Raw genomic sequence first — 17192 nt, forward strand, 5'->3', positions numbered from 1 at the left:
CCCTGTATTCCAGGTATTTTTACTATGAGTTTTATTATTTCTTTGATCCCACTAATTTTGGATCTGATTTGTTCTTGTTTTTTTTGCTTCTTGGAGTATAGCAATATATTGTTTATTTGAGATCTTTATCTTTTTTTTTTTTAAAGATTGATTTATTTGAAAGGCAGAATGAGGGAGGGAGGGGAGAAGAGAAAGAGATATTCATCTGCTGGTTCACTCCTCAACTGGCTGCAACAGTGTGGGCTGGTCCAGGCCAAAGCCAGGAGCTCCATCCGGGTCTCCCACATGGGTTATAGGGGCTCATGTGCTTGGGCTGTCCTCTGCTGCTTTCCCAGGCACATTAGCTCTGCTCCATTATGGGGTGGCAGCTTAGCTCATTGTGCCACAGCACTGGCCCAGCCAACTTTTTGATATAGGCATTGATTGCAATAAAATTTCTGCTTGGTACTGTGTTTGCTATATGCCATAGATTTTTGGTAAGTTGTATTTCCATTTTCATTCATTCCAGAATTTTTTTTTCTATTTCCTTCTTAATTTTTTTCCTGGATATATTGATTGTTCATGAGTAAGTTCTTTAAATTTCCGTGTATTTCTATAGATTCTAAAGTTTTTTCAAACTTATTTCTCATTTAATTATAGTGGATGAGAAAAGATACTATATGATTTATGTATTTTTAAAATTTGTTTTTATTTGTTGGTGCTTGTTATATGAGCCCTCTGATCTGATTTATCCTGGAGAATGTTCCGTGTGCTGTTGAGAATAAAGTGTATTCAGCAAGTTTTTGGGTGGAGCGTTCTGTAGATGTCTGGTGTAGTTTTTCTGTTCTGTTTAACTCCTTTCTTTGTTGATATTCTGTCTAGATGATCTCTCCATTTCTGAAAGTGGGGTGTTGTTGTATTGGAGTTGCTCTTTCTCTGTAGGTCTATAAATATTTGCTTTGTGGCCATGCTTTGACATAGTAGGTGAAGCCTAACCTGCGGTGCTGGCATCCCATATAGGTGCTGGTTTGTGTCCAGCTACTCTTCTTCCAATCCAGCCCTCTGCTTATGGCCTGGGAAAGCAGTGGAGGATGGCCCCTGCCTGCACACATGTGGGAGACATGGAAGAAGCTGCTGGCTTCGGTTCGCCTCAGCTCTGGCTGTTGTGGCCATCTGGGGAGTAAAATGAAAGACATTTCTCCATCTCTCTTTCTCTGTAACTCTACCTCTCAAATAAATAAATAAAATCTTTTAAAAAAGATTAATTATTTGCTTTATATATTTGGGTACTCTGAAATTTGATACATATATATTTACAATTATTATTTCATATTGCTGAATTGAACCCTTTATATTATAAAATGACCTCTTTGTCTCCTTTTACTGCGTTTGATTTAAAATCTATTTTATCTGATACATACATGGATACTACTACTTTCTTTTGGATTCCATTTGCATGAAATGTCTAATTCTGTTCTCTCACTTTCAGTCTATTTGTGTAATTAGAGATGAACAAATGAATTGTCTCTCTCTCTCTCTCTCTCTCTCTCTCTTTTTTAAGATTTTGAAAGACAGAGTTAGAGAGAGGTAGAGACAGAGAGAGAGGTCTTCCATCTGCTAGTTCACTCCCCAGATGGCCGCAATGGCTGGAGCTGTCGGCTAGAGCTGTCCGAAGCCAGGAGCCAGGAGTTTCTTCCGGGTCTCCCACACGAGTGCAGGGGCCCAAGGACTTGGGCCATCTTGTACTGCTTTCCCAGGCCATAACAGAGAGCTGGATCAGAAGAGGAGCCGCTGGGACTAGAACCAGTGCCCATATGGGATGCCAGCGCTTCAGGCCAGGGCTTTAACCCGCTGTGCCACAGTGCCGGCCGCGAATTGTGTCTCTTTTAAAAACTATTCTGTCACTCTGTCTTTTAGTTGGAGGATTTAATCCATTTACATTTAAGGTATTTATTGATAAGTAAGGCTTTACTACTGTCATTTTGATACTTGTTTTCCAATTTCATTGTACTCCCTTTCTCTTCTTTTGCTTCCTTTGTGGTTGTTCTTTTCTTTAGTAGTGTGCTTTGATTCTATGCATATTATTTTTGGTAAGTCAATTAGAGATTTTTGCTTTGTGATTACCATGAGGCTTCTAAAGAACATCTTTAGGTTATGGCAGTCTAGTTTGAAATTATTTCAATTTATGCTATTTATAAAGATAGTGAAAGAAACAAAACCATACAACTGCATTCATTCCTCCTTACATTTTGAATTCCTGCTGTCCTGTTCAACATCTTTTCATACTGCCTGTGTCATAATACATTAATGTAGGTATGCATTTTTTAAAATGATTTTTTAGTTATTTATTTGAGAGGAAGAGACAGAGAGAAAGGTCTTCTAACCAGAGCTGGTTCACTCCCCAAATGGCTGCAATGGCCGGAGCTGGGCTGATCTGGAGCCAGGAGCCAGGAGTTTCTTCTGGGTCTCCCACACGGGTGCAGGGGCCCAAGGACTTGAACCATCTTCCATTGCTTTCCTAGGCCATAGCAGAGAGCTGGATGGGAAGAGGAGCAGCCAGGACTAGAACCGGCGCCCATATGGAATGCTGGCACTGCAGGCTTTAGCCCACTATGCCACAGTACCAGCCCCTGTAGACATTAATTTTAATTTTTGTCTGCATACTAAAGATATGAATGGTTTATGTAACATATTAGAGCATTCTGAATTTGTACTGCTATCAGCAGTGAGTTTTCACCTTCTGATGTTTTTTTCTTACTCATTAGCACCTCTTTCTTTCAGTTCGAAGAACTCGCTTTACTATTTCTTGTAAGACAGATCTGGTGGTGATAAATTCTCTCAGCTTTTGTTTGGGAATGTCTCTACGTCTCCTTAATATCTAAATAATAGCTTTGATGGGCACAGTATTCTTGGTTGCAGTTTTTTTTCTTCAGTTGTGAAAGTCTCATCCCATTCCTTCTTGGCCTGTAAGGTTAAGCCTCCACCTGCGGTGTTGGCATCCCATATGGGTGCTGGTTTGCGTCTGGCTACTCCTCTTCTGCATTCAGGCACATTGGCACACTGTTTTGTGTTGTTTATTTTCTCTTGCAGCTTTGAGCATTCTTTCCTTGTCTTTATTCTTGGAGAACTTGATTATAATGTTGGGGGTAGACTTGGTTGAGTTGAATCTGACTGGTGACCTTTGACCTCCTTGTCTGGAGATAGTTGTATTTTTCTGTAGGTTTGGGAAGTGTTCTATTGTATCTTTGAATATGCTTTCTACCCCCTTGACATTCTCAAGTCCCCTTTGAACCCCAGTAACTCAGATATTTGTTATTTTCATGCTGTTCCAATATCTTTTTAAGCATTCTTCATTCTTCTTTTCTCTTTTTTCCCCTCCAGCCATATATTTGTAAATAGCCTATCTGCAAAACCACTGTCTTCTATCACACTGAAAAATTTATTTGTCCGTGCTGTGGTATAGCAGGTTAAGCTGCCGCCTGCAATGCCGACATCCCATGTGGGTGCCAGTTCATGTCTTTGGTGCTCCACTTCCGATCCAGCTCCCTAAGAATGCACCTGGGAAAGCAGCAGAGGATGGCCCAAGTGCTTGGTTCCCTGTACCCACATGGGAGACCCTGCTGAAGCACCTGGTTCTTTGTTTTGACTTAGGCCAGCTCCTGCTGTTGCAGCCATTTGAGGAGTGAACCAGTGGATGGAAGGTACCCCCCTACCCCATAACTCTGCCTTCCAAATAAATAAGTTACAGACAGTGAGAGGGAGAGACAGAAAGGTCTTCCATCCGCTAATTCATTCCCCAGATGACCACAATAGCCAGAGCTGAGCCAATCTGAAGCCAGTGAAGCCAGGAGCCAGGAGCCAGGAGCTTCATCTGGGTCTCCCACACTGCTGCAGGGGTCCAAACTTTGTCTTCCCCTGCTTTCCTAGACCATAGCAGAGAACTGGATCAGAAGTGGAGCAGCTGGGACTAGAACTGGTGCCCATATGGGATGCTGGCACCAGAGGTGGAGGATCAACCTACTGTGCCACAGCACAAGTCACAAAATAAATCTTTAAAAAAATTGTTTTATTTGAAAGGCAAGGAGAGAAATCTCAATTTCCCATCCCCTGGTGATTTACTTCCTGTATGCCTGCAACAGAGAGGGTATAGCTAAGTCAGGAGCTGAGGAATCAGTCCAGGTCTCCCTCCCACGTGGATGGCAGGGACCCGACTACTTGGACATGACATCACCTGGTGCCTCCCATGGTGTACATTTGCAGAAAGCTAGAATTGGGAGTGGAGCTGGGATTCAAACCTAGCTACTCTGATGGTATGTGGATGTCCCCAGTGGTGATTTATGCATCAAAGACTCATCCCCTATTGTGTTTTTAATTTTGCTTAGTGTACTTTTCATTCAGAGGAGTTTTATTTGCTGTTTAAAAATTCTTTCAGTTTCTCAGTCATGTCAGAGTATAATTCTTTTTCTGTGATCTCTTGAAGTTCTTGAATTTCCTGAAAACAGTTGTTTTGAATTCTCCATCTGAGAATTTATAGGTGTGTGTTGCTATCTTACTGGTTTCTGGCACCTTATTTTGTTCGTTAGGTGAGGTCATGGTTGTGTGAAAGTTCCTGATGCTTGCTGGCATACAATGTTACCTGCTCAGTAACAGTTTTGTTCTGGTTTTCTGGCTTTTCTTCCAAATACTCTAAACAGTCTGCTTATTTTCTCTGACTCTGTGGGCAGTTTTGCTGTTTCAGGACTGACACGCTATGTCACGAGTTGCTGCAAGATTGCTGTGGTGTGTAGTTACTCTTTCAGCTCTGGAGGACACCTTAAGCCCAGATTTGTCTCAATTATGCAGCTGGGGTTCCGAGTGAAGTGAGAAGATATCTAAAATGGGATAGTCTGTCCCTTCCAGCCTCTTCCTGGGCCTGTTGTAGGCCAGCGCCTAGTCTTGCAGCCACCAGAGCCACAATGCCAGATCACATGCAGAGCCTACCACCCACTGAGATCAGTGTATCGACATTGTTATAGAAAGTTTGTGCAGCTGCAAGCAGCCACTGATGATTTAAGTCCAATTTACTGGGTCTGGAGGACTCCATGTGGCAGTGAGACAGATCCAGAGGCGCATCCACAGGCCAGGGGACAAGGAACGTTAGGGCTTGCACCAAAATAAAGTCATTTTTCAGTTTTGTTTTCTCATGAAGTTTTGAAGCCCTGTCACACAGAATATAACCATTATCTGCTTGACCTTCTGTGAGCTTACTGGTCACTCCAGAAGCATGCTGGTGTGCTTTCCATCACTGTAGATTGGATTTGCCATTTTTTTTAAAATATTTATTTTATTTATTTGGAAGCCTGAGTTACATAGAGAGGGAGAGATGGAGATCTTCCATCTGCTGGTTCGCTCCCCAAATGGCTGCAATGGCTTTGGCTGGGCCAGGCTGAAGCCAGGAGCCAAGAGCTTCTCTCAAATCTGCCACATGGTTATAGAGTTCCAAGTACTTGAGCCATCCTCCACTGCTTTCCCAGGCACATTAGCAGGGAGCTGGATGGGAATAGGAGTAGCTGGCACTGGAACCCGCATCCGTATGGGATGTTGCTGCTGCAGGTGGAAACATTACCCTCTTTGCCACACACCAGCCCTGATTTGACTTTCTCGAGTCTCCTATAAATGGAGTTATATAGTATATGCTTTGTTTTTGGTTTCTCTTACTGATTTGCAAATGTCAGTCATTCTTTTTCATTGCTGAATGGCATTCTTTTTTTTTTTAAAGGTAATAAGGTCTTTATTTATTTTAAAGATTTATTTTATTTATTTGGAAGTCAAAGTTACACAAAGAGAAAAAGAAAGGCAGAGAGAGAGAGAGAGAGAGAGAGAGAGGTCTTCTATCCACTGGTTCACTCCTCAACTGGGTGCGCTAGCTGGAACTCCAGGGTGCTCCAGGAGCCTGGAGCTTCCTCCAGGTATCCCATGTGCATGCAGGGGCCCAAGGACTTGGGCCATCTTCTACTGCTTTCCCAGGCCATGGCAGAGAACTGGACTGGAAGTGGAGCAGCCGGGACTCAAACCGGCGCCCATATGGTATGCCGGCACAGCAGGCAGCAGCTTTACCTACTACACCACAGCACTGGCCCCTGAATGGTATTCTGGTGTATGAGTGGCATTCTAGTGTATCCATTTCCCTGCTGATGGAAATTTTTTCTCTTAAAATTTTTGGTCATTACGAAAAACCTGCTATGAACATTGGAATTATGTTTGTATGTCTAATATTGGTAGATATGTTTTATTTCCTTTGGGTAAATATCTAGGAGAGCTATTGCTTTGTCTTACGGGAAGTGTATGGTTAACCTGATAAAAACTACCAGAGTTTTCCAAAGTGATTCTACCATTTACACTCTAACCAATACTATATAGAATTCTGGTTATTCACTCATTAACTCAGAGTTGCTGTGTGGTGGATTTAATCTGTATGATACTGATAACGAATGTTGAATTTTTGCATATTTAACTGTTGGAATCTTTTGCCCATCTTTTAAATTGATTTTTAAAAATTTTATCGAGTAGTAAGACTTTATATGTTTTAAATACAAGCCATTTATCATACATATTGCAGTATATGTTTTGCCTAGTCTGTGTCTTTTCATTTTCCTTGTGCTACTTTTTAAAAAACAGAAATGTTTATTCTATGAAATCCAGTTTATAAATTTTTTTATGGTTCACTTTTTTAAAAAATATTTTATTTATTTGAGAGGCAGAGTTACAGACAGAGTTACAGACAGAGAGAGAGGTCTTCCATCTGCTGGTTTACTCCCCAAATGACCACAAGAGCCAGAGCTGAGCTGATCTGAAGCCAGGAGCCAGGAGCTTCTCTCAGGTCTCCCACACTGGTGCAGGGACCCAAACACTTGGGCCGTTTTCTACTACTTTCCTAGGCCATATCAGAGAGCCGCATAGGAAGGAGAGCAGCCAGGACACTAAGTAGTGCCCATATGGGATGCTGGCATCACAGGCAGAGGCCTAGTCCACTATACCACAGTGCCTTGTCCTCATGCATTTTATATTCTAAGAAATGTTTGCTGCAACAAAGTCATAAGCTTTTTTATTTCAGAAATTTTATAGTCTTAAATTTAAATCTGTGATCCATTTTTTAAATTTGTGTATATGAGGGGAGGTAGTTATTAAATGTTTATGCCCTGCCCCCATAGAGATCAATTATTACAGCAGCATTTGTTGAAAAAGACTATTGTTTCCCTGTTGAAGTACCTTGTCAACTTTCTTTAAAATTATTTAACCATATATACATAGTACTTTTTATGGTTGTGTGAATGAATGAAAACCTGAATCTTGTATATGATGCCTTTGAAAGCAACTCAAGATCTTGGATACTTCTGATAGTCATAATGAACATTTATTTTCATATCCTAGTGAATTACTTTTTAACTGAAGTACTCATTACAGAGACATGGCAAGCAGTTGCAAAATCTGACCCTATATTAGACTGTAGACTGCAAATACTATGGAGAATATAAATAAGGGATAGGCATTGTGGCATAGCAGTTGGACTGCTGCTTGGGATGTCCATTCCTATATTACAGTGCCCAAGTTTGAGTCTCCTCTCTGCTTTTGATCCAGCTTCCTGCTAATGCATACCCTGATACCCTTGGAGGCAGCAGATGATGGCCCAAGTGTTTGGACTTCTTCCACCCATATGGGAGTCCAGGATGGAGTTCTTGGCTCCTGGCTTCCACCTGCCCTAGCCTTAGCTGTTGCAGGCATTTGGGGAGTGAAACAGCTGCTGAAAGCTCGCTGTCTCTCTCTCTCTCTTTCTCTTTGTCTTCTAAATACAATGAAAATAAGCAAAACTTTATAAAAGAATATTAATAGATGAAGTGACAAAATTGGACTAGGTAAAGTCTTATATTAATGTGGTGCTTTGTAACATAAGAGATTGTTTCTATTTTTGGTAAATGTGTACATTCTAAGGTATTTTTGGTAAATATGTACTATAAAGTATTTAGGAGCCAAAGTTTGTATATAGTTTACTCTCGATGATCCCTCAAAGTTTATGTGTTGGGAGTTTGGGTAGAGTGTTGGGGGAACGAATGGATGTTTATGATAAAGCAAATAAAAACAGAGTTGTAACAATAGGTAAATCTGAATAAAGCATTTATAGAAAAATTTTTATGTCACATAGTTTTATTTTATTTATTTTAATTTAAGGTAAACACATTTCGTATATACAGATTTAGGAACATAGTGATACTTGCCACCCTACCCTCCCTCCTGCCCACACTCTCACCCTTCCTCTTCCTTTTTCTCTCTCATTCCTTCTCATAATTTTTACATAGTCTGCTTTCAGTCCACTTTATACTCACAAGATTAACCTTGCAGTAAATAAAGAGTTCCAAAAATAGTAAGAAGAAGAAAACACTGTTCCTGAGCAGTAGAGACAAGGGCCGTAAACAATCCTCTGATCTCAGAATGTCAATTGCAGTCCTACATGTACTTTTGGTACTCTATTAGTTACCACAGATTAGGTAACTACATATTGTATTAATCTTTTTGGGACTGGCTTCTTTCTCTAGGTATAATGGTTTCCAGTTGCATCCATCTTGTTGCAAAAGACAGATTTCATTCTTTTTTACATCTGAGTAGTATTCCATAGTGTATATAAACCATAATTTCTTTATCCAGTCATCAGTTGGTGGACATCTGCGTTGATTCCATATTTTAGCTCTTGTGAATTGAGCTGCAATAGACATGGGAGTACAGATAACTCTTTTACATGTAGATATCTTTTGGTGTGCGTAAATTCTCAGGGGTGGGATGGCTGGATCATAGATGTATACTCAGATTTCTGAGGTATTTCCATACTGTCTTCCACAATGGCTGTACAATTTACATTCCTACCAGCAGTGAATTACGGTACCTTACTCCCCACACCCTCACCAGCATTTATTGTTTGTTGATTTCTTAAAATTATTTTTGAGGGAAATTTTTTCCAAATAAAATACTTTCAAAAAATCATTACATGGGGCTGGCGCCATGGCTCAATAGGCTAATCCTCCACCTGCAGCACTGGCACACAGGTTCTAGTCCTGGTTGGGGCGCCGGTTCTGTCCCAGTTGCTCCTCTTCCAGTCCAGCTCTCTGCTGTGGCCCGGGAGTGCAGTGGAGGATGGCCCAGGTCTTTGGGCCCTGCACCCGCATGGGAGATCAGGAGAAACACCTGGCTCCTGGCTATGGATCAGCTCTGTGAGCTGGCCGCAGCGCGCCGACTGCAGCGGCCACTGGGGTGTGAACCAACAGAAAAAGGAAGACCTTTCTCTCTGTCTCTCTCTCTCACTGTCCACTCTGTTAAAAAAAAAAAAAAGTCATTACATGAACTTACTGGCTTATTGTTTGCCTTTTCCATGAAAGTAGAATTTAAATGTGCTAAAATAGCCATTAATAATGCTTTTTGAAAAGAGAGAAACATAAATTTGCTTGAAAAATAAATGGTCAGTCTAGATGTAATTTAGCATTAAAAATGTTTTGTGATGATGCCTTTTTTTAAAGATTTATTTATTTACTTGAACGGCAGAGTTACAGAGAGAGGAGAGGTGGAGAGAGAGAGAGAGAGAGAGAGAGGTCTTCCATCCGCTGGTTCACTCCCCAATTGGCCACAATGGTTGGAGCTTTGCTGATCTGAAGCCAGGAGCTTCTTCTAGTTCTCCCATGTGGGTGCGGGGCCCAAGGACTTGGGCCATCTTCTACTGCTTTCCCAAGCCATAGCAGAGAGCTGGATCAGAAGAGGAGCAGCCGGGACTAGAACTGGTGCACATGTGGGATGCCAGCATTGCCGGTGGCGGCTTTACCCTCTATGCCACAGCGCCGGCCCCATCCTCTGGTATCTTTTTAGACACATAATATTATTGGGATGAATGCTTTAAATTTATTACATAGATGTATGCACAAGAACCTCTGTGTACATCTTAGTCAAGAAGAAGAAGTCACTATTCAGTTCAGGTGTCACCCTAAGGGTTAAATGTGAACCTAAGTATGTTTTAAGTTCTATTTTGCTACAACAGAAGCCAGCAGATGCAGCCTGTAATGCTGTCAGAAACAGAGTCTACTTCTAGACAGATCTGAGAGCATGTAGGAAAAATCACCGTAACCAGTGAGCTCTCATACAGTGGTCCTTAGTCGACCTAGTCAGTGAGAGCCATCTTGTGACTTACTGTGGTCCGTGCAGCCGTCGTTCTGTGGTTCGTGACAGTCATCTTGTCCACTTTCCATGGCTGCTGAGAGCTGTCCTGTTCACTTATGATGGTGAGGGAGAGTCAGGTGGGGACCTATTGCTGGTCATCTCATCGCTTGCTATTTTAAGTTTCTTAATTGACTCAATTTAGGGACTTTGGTTTTCTGCATTTAGTCATTGCTGTGAAGTTTGAGTATACATTTATACACTATAATCTTGTGTAAATCTCCTCTAATCTGGATGCAGATATCCCTAAATTAGAGTTTTCATTTCTGTTGCTATTTTTCCTGCTTATGTCCATATTGTTTACTGAATCATTCCTGAGCTCTGATACTACTTTTGGAGTTTCCCAACTTCTCCAAAATTTTCTCTGTGATGAGAGCCATCTTGAATCTTGCCAGTTGTCATGTTGGTACTTTCTCCACGTTTCATTTTGTTTCATGGTTTTAAAATTCTCTGTCATTTATCAGGTAACTGTGCTGAGCTGGACAGAGTGTGGTAACCATGTGGAGCTCTAGTCCATTGTGAGCCGAGAATTTTGAGCTCCGTTACACAGTGAAGAGGAATAATTCTGGGTAACGAACAATGTAAAAGAGGGCTGTTGGCCGCCACGTGTTACTGGGCTGTGACCTTTCTGTGGCTTCTCTGGAGACGGATGCCTGCTCCTGAAATGACTTGGCTCTTCCTTAGGGCCTGTTGGCAGGGCATTCTCATTGAGAGGTGCAGAGCAGAGCCACCTGCTGTGCAGGGACCTACCTGAAGTTAAAACCCAGGAAGTGAGACAATAGTGTGTGCACAGCTGCTTCTCCCTGTGTGGGTGCCGATTTGTGTCCTGGCTGCTCCTCTTCTGATCCAGCTCTCTGCTATGGCCTAGGAAAGCAGTGGAGGATGGCCCAAGTGCTCAGGCCCCTGCACCAACGTGGGAGACCTGGAGGAAGCTCCTGGCTCCTGGCTTTGGATTGGCCTAGCTCTGGCCATTTTGGCCATTTGGGAAGTGAACCAGCAGATGGAAGACCTCTCTCTCTGTCTTTTCCTCTCTCTCTATGTAACTCTGCCTCTCAAATAAATAAATCTTTAAAAAAATGTTAGCACAGTTTGGTGAGACCACAGGTAGCCCACAGCAAGGTTGCCATCCAAGGGATTGTGAAAGCTTTAGCAACTGACAGTCCTTTTCAACTCCGTAACTGGAGCAGTTAGAACTTGTTTGAGGTCATCAAAAATCTGTTGGTTGGTAGAGGCGAAATTTTTCTGTAGGGACACTTGGGGTGGAATTGGAATAGAGCCCCGCGCAGAAGACCAGGCTGCTCATGGTGGCTTCTCATAGCCCTGCTTCTGTTTCCTTTCTGACTTTACCTGCCTACCCCTGAGTTCTCACGGGTGCTGCTGCAGCAGTTCCAGGAGCTGGCACGAGGGAAAACGAATCCTCTTTTGCTCAGTGCCGGCCATCTTTCCTGAGGACAGCAGTGGCAGGAGAGGACCACTGCCATCGTGGAGAACATACAACCCAGGATACGGGGACAGAGAGTGTGTTCTGTCATCCTGGCTCCTGTGACTTCCACTTACCTGTAAACTTTGTGAGGAGTCCACTGTTCAGACACACAGAGCTGACTGGGAGGCGGTCCTGACAGCAGGTAGTCCGGCGGGGACTCAGGGCTCTCAGGAAGAGCAGGGTGAGCGCTCGGGGATTTAGAGAATCTTGAAGTGGGTCTTCTGGCTTCTTGAAGGATTATTTCATTTTCCATGTATAGTTTTTGCAAGTGATTTTTTTTTCTGTAAGAATGTTAAATCAGTGTATACTTACTTACACTTACATTGTCCCAAATAATACTCGGTAGCCTGAAAGAATACAATTTTCACCCCTCATCAAAGTCTGATTGGTGATCTAATAGCAGTTTGTCCAGTGGCCGTTGAGCTGTCGGGTGCTGGAGAAGAATGGGAAGGGAGACAGCTCATTGGAAAGGCTTCTCCAGAAAACGGGGGCCTTCGCAGCATCTCCCTTCTTGAAAGTGTTAGTCGGAAGACTCGTCTGTGCCAGTGGTTACTAAGGCAGAACCCCTGAAGATCGGGGTTGGTTTGGACTAAGAGAGTCAGTTTCTCCAGTGGTTCTGTGGGGTCTGAGGGGGAGCACGTGGGAGGAGAATGGCTTTGTTCACACTTGGTTACAGTCGAGGGAGCGTGCTGAAAGGAGCAGTTTGTGACGCCTAGTTGTCACAGGGGGAGAAAACACCACCTGCACGCTTCTGATGGCTTCGACTTTGCTTTACTTAGTGTCTTTTCATATAGGGTCGGTGTGTTACTCCACAAGCAGTTGGATGTGAGGGGATTCTGTTGTGGCACAATTACGAGAACCACGTGGGTGGGTGATTTCATCCAAGGCACCCCTCTGCTTTGTGTTTTTTAGAATGTCGTTCTTTCAGGAGGCTCCACAATGTTCAGGGATTTTGGACGTCGATTGCAGAGAGATTTAAAAAGAGTGGTGGACGCCAGGTTAAAACTAAGTGAGGAGCTGAGTGGCGGCAGAATCAAGGTAGGAGACCAGGAACCACGTGGGTGCTCATGAGGCGAGTTGCTGCACTGGCATGGGCTGGGCTCGCTCTCCTGACGCAGAGCTGCAGGAGCTGGGCTCTCTCTTCCTCACACAGAGCTGCAGGAGCTGGGCTCGCTCTCCTGACGCAGAGCTGCAGGAGCTGGGCTCTCTCTTCCTCACACAGAGCTGCAGGAGCTGGGCTCTCTCTTCCTCACACAGAGCTGCAGGAGCTGGTCTTTCATGAAAGAAAACAGGCTGCAGCACTTAACCATGCTGGAAAGCTGCAGCCGAGTTCTGTTGCCTGAACTCGTTCCAAACATGTGGTTAAAACTGATGCACCTAGTGATGCGGCAATGGCAGTTTCACGCACCCCCTACCCACGTCACCAGCAGACTGTGTGTGTGTGTGCTGTAAGAGATCGGGCATGTCATATAGTGACACTGTCCCAAGGAGATGGAGTTAATTTATAGTAAGGATCTTTAGTATCCTTTGGAAATGTTCTCATTAAACAAAAATAACTAATATTGTCAGGGAGGTGTGACGTGTTCCTCCAGTTAACAAGCTGCTGGTTTTAGTTAGACGTCTAACCGAGATTGAGCTTGGTAGGGGAAGTGGGAGCAAAGAAGCGAGCCCCCCGAGACAGAGCCAGCTGGCTGGGGAGGGGCAGTTCCTTCAGTGTTTTTGGAATGGCGAGACGTGTTTGGAGTTAGCTCTTTGTTAGTGTATGTGCTGCCCAAGTGGGGACTTGGAATCATCTCTACAGTGCTAAAACATCTATCTCATTTGGGCAAAAAAAAAAAAAAAAAAAAGAAAAGAAAAGAAAAGAAATGATTGAGGGGAGTTGCTTGGGTCTTTCACTTACTGTAGGGCTTTGTTGTGTGAAGGTGCCCTCCGCGGGCCCAGAACCACCTGGGTCTGGAGCGATGGGGGCCGGCAGGGAGGACGTTCCTTGCAGAGGCAGCATGCGTGTAGTTGGTGCCACTGCAGGAGGACGCACATGTGAGGGAGGGGCCTTCCACCATTACGAGGGAAGGAAGGCCCAGGAGGGATGCCACCCTGTTAGCTAAAAGATGACCTGAATGACAGTTTACGAGTACCCTTGGACTAAATGTAGATTACTTTATTTCCAGCCTAAGCCCGTGGAGGTTCAGGTGATAACACATCACATGCAGCGCTATGCCGTGTGGTTTGGAGGCTCAATGCTGGCTTCCACCGTAAGTCCTTTCAGTTGTTGCATAATTCCTTTCTGCAGCCTCTGTTAAGTGTGACTAAATAGGACAGATCTTCAAAAATTTCATACAGAATGCATGCTGTGAAAAACTTGCATGGATTTAAAAATTTTTTGTAAGCAAATAAACTTTCAATTCCATTTTTCATGAATTTAATGTATCCTCTATTGTCTAGGAAGGTTATATAGTGCATGTTCTAGTTATGTGGTTATAGACACATACTTAATTCTGTAAGATTGGACATAATTTAATGATCACTTAAGTTGCATAGCTAATTTGCAGGTATTCTTGCTAGGGATTGTAGATAACATGAATAAGTGAAATAAAAAAATAAATCTTGTATTATTACAAGTGATTTTCCTAATTAATTTTTCAAATTTGTTAGTAACGGACACCCTGTCAGCATGGGGCCTGCATATAGTGGGCTCTAGATAACAGAGGGTGAATACGTCTTTCAAAAATGGGATTACTCCTCATTCAGTGGGTTAGTGTGTCAGAGAGGTCAGAATCCTATGAAGCCATTGTAATCCATAAGCTGTACTTTGGAAATTTATATTCATTAAATAAAAGTTAAAAAAAAATTCCTCTGAGTGGTCTGGAGAGAGACGAGGTCTAGGGTAAGGAGAGCTTCTCGTTCACTTAGTAGTTTATTTCTGAACTAGTTAAGTTTCCTTCTAACTGTTGCCTCTGGCAGCCGGAGTTCTTTCAGGTCTGCCATGCCAAGAAGGACTATGAAGAGTATGGCCCCGGCATCTGCCGCCACAACCCTGTCTTCGGAGTCATGTCTTAGTGTCCGCCGGGGTCATCGTTCGATCGTGCCATATTGGGGAGCAAGTGTCCTTCGGAAGCCGGAGAAGAGCGCAGTTCCTGTACATACCAGCGTCCGGTGTCGGTGTCCGAGCAGTGTGCGTGCATCGCCCCGTGCATGAGGCACAGCGCAGAGTCCTTTCAGTACAAGCCATTTATCTGTGTGCCGACTGTTGTATGCCCGTTCCTTCCTCCCTCACACCCCCTTCCCACTCCCCCCATTTTCTCTCCTCCTCGCCACCCGAGCTTCTAGTTGACAGATGCAGTTCTGAAGGGATTCAGATGCAACTGGAAAAATTGTTAGGGGAGAAAACACACTAGAAGATGGTGTGGAATCGTTCACCCCCAGGAAATGATGGGGCTTGTAAACCCTTTTCCTCCCAGCCTATTTTTGTAAATAAAATGTTATAAACTTGAAATACAAATCGATGTTTATATTTCCTATCATTTTGTATTTATGGTATTTGGTACAACTGGCTGATCCTAAGCACGAATAGATATTGATGTCATGGAGTGCTGTAGTTTAAGTTTCTAACTGTGAGGCATGTGCTGATATGTTTATAGGCAGACAATAAAACAGAGAAACAGAGCAAACTTTGTTTGCCACGTTTGCTAGAAAATGATTATACTTTATTGGAGTGACGTAAAGTTTGAACACTAAACAGTATTGTATGAGAATTATTATAGATAATGTATCTTTAGTTTTTTGTTTGAATTTTCTGGAATTGTTTTATAGAAGATGATGGTTTGTTTTGGTGAGTGTTGGATGAAATACTACCTTGCACTATTGTAATAAAAGCTGTTAGAATCTTTATAAATTTTTTTTCTGTAGTGCAGTGGTCTTTGGTGTTCTCTTTTCTGCCTTTTTTTTTTTTAAGATTTATTTTTATTGATTTGAAGGACAGAGTTACAGAGAGAGGTAGAGACAGGGAGAGAGGTCTTCCATCTGCTGATTCACTCCCCAAATGGCTGCAATGGCCGGAGCTCAGCCAATCTGAAGCCAGGAGCCAGGAGCTTCTTCCGGGTCTCCCACATGGGTGGAGGGGCCCAATGACCTAGGCCATCTTCTACTGCTTTCCCAGGCCATAGCAGAGAGCTGGGTGGCTCTACCTGCTACACCACAGCGCCAGCCCCTGTGCTTTTTTTTTTTTTTTTAAAGATTTATTTATTTTATTTGAAAGAGTTAGAGCAAAAGAGGGAGACAGAGAAAGAGAAAGGATAGAGATCTTCCATCTGCTGGTTCACTCCCCAAATGGCTGCCAACAGCCAAGGCTGGGTCAGGCTGAAGCCAGGAGCTTTTTCCAAGTCTCCTACATGGGTGCAGGGGCCCAAGCACTTGGGCCATCTTCTGCTGCTTTCCCAGGTGCGTTAACAGGGAGCTGGATCAGAAAAAGTAGAGCAGCTGGGACTTGAACTGACACCCTTATGGGATGCTGGCGTTAGAGACAGTGGCTTAACCCGCTGCGCCACAGCATCAGCTGCATGGTTTTTTTTTTTTTTTTTTTTCGTTGTTGTTTGTGAAACAGAGCAAGAAAGAGAGCTCTCATTCACTAATTCACTCCCCAAATGCCTGAAACAGTTGAGGTAGGGTGAAGCCAGGAGCTGGGACCTCAATCCAGGTTTCCCACGTGGGCGGCAGGAACCCAATGACTTGAGCCATCACCTGCTGCCTCCCAGGATCTGCATTAGCAGGGAGCTGGAATGGGGACCTGGGGATGGAACTCAGGCCCTCTGATATGAGATGGCAAACTTAGGACAGACACCCACCCCTCCGTAGTTCTTTCAAAGACTATTGAAATTTGATCTGATGATTAGTGACAAATTTGTGGAAGCCAATTTTTTAAAATGATTTATTTATTTATTTGAAAGGCAGAGTTAAGGGGGCTGGAGGAGGAGAGACACACACAGAGATACCTTCCCCAAGTCTGAGCAAAGCTGAAGCCAGGAGCTTGGAACTCCATCTGGGTCTCCCACAGGAGTGGCAGAGACCTAGGTACTTGGGCCATCATCTGCTGTCTTCCCAGGTGCCTTATCAGGAGTTGGATTGGAAGTGGAACAGCTGGGACTCATACTGGCACTCTGATACAGGATGCCAGTGTTGCAAATGGTGGCTCAGCTTGCTGTGGCCCACCCCCCCCCCCCACCCAGGAAATTTCTTAAAATGATGTGAACTTTCTGTTCCCCAGTGACCACTTCACCAGTGGGAGATGTGGCTGATAAACATGTTGGAAATGTGTTGCTGTGGATTCATTCTGAGAGGAGAAGCACGGTGGGGGCAAGAGGCGCGGAGCCACGACATAGACACTGGGAGTCTGGAAGTTGGGTGGAAGCAGGCTAGAGGCGAGCAGATCGCAGACTCGTTTATTCACTTGGTGCAGCAGCTTGTATAGCCGAGGCGGCCAATCCTGTCAAGGGTTATGCCATAA

The 17192-nt window shown here is 43.6% G+C and overlaps 1 protein-coding gene across 8 annotated transcripts in view; it reads left to right on the top strand.

Moving 5' to 3' along the window:
- ACTR3B (actin related protein 3B) overlaps positions 1 to 15562 on the top strand; it is a 132551-nt gene extending 116989 nt beyond the window's left edge. For 3 of the 8 annotated variants that reach the window (XM_062192903.1, XM_062192895.1, XM_062192904.1), the window contains 3 exons: positions 12605 to 12730; positions 13861 to 13944; positions 14654 to 15558. In XM_062192903.1, the coding sequence (XP_062048887.1) occupies positions 12605 to 12730; positions 13861 to 13944; positions 14654 to 14749 (306 nt within the window). In that variant the 3' untranslated portion in view covers positions 14750 to 15558. Of the gene's footprint in view, positions 1 to 12604; positions 12731 to 13860; positions 13945 to 14653 lie in introns of those variants that run through there. The other 5 variants (XM_062192897.1, XM_062192898.1, XM_062192896.1 and 2 more) reach the window with 4 other exon arrangements.
- The last annotated feature ends 1630 nt before the right edge of the window (positions 15563 to 17192 follow it).

This window comes from Lepus europaeus, chromosome 5 (assembly GCF_033115175.1).
Source record: "Lepus europaeus isolate LE1 chromosome 5, mLepTim1.pri, whole genome shotgun sequence".
Taxonomy (NCBI): Eukaryota; Metazoa; Chordata; class Mammalia; order Lagomorpha; family Leporidae; genus Lepus; species Lepus europaeus.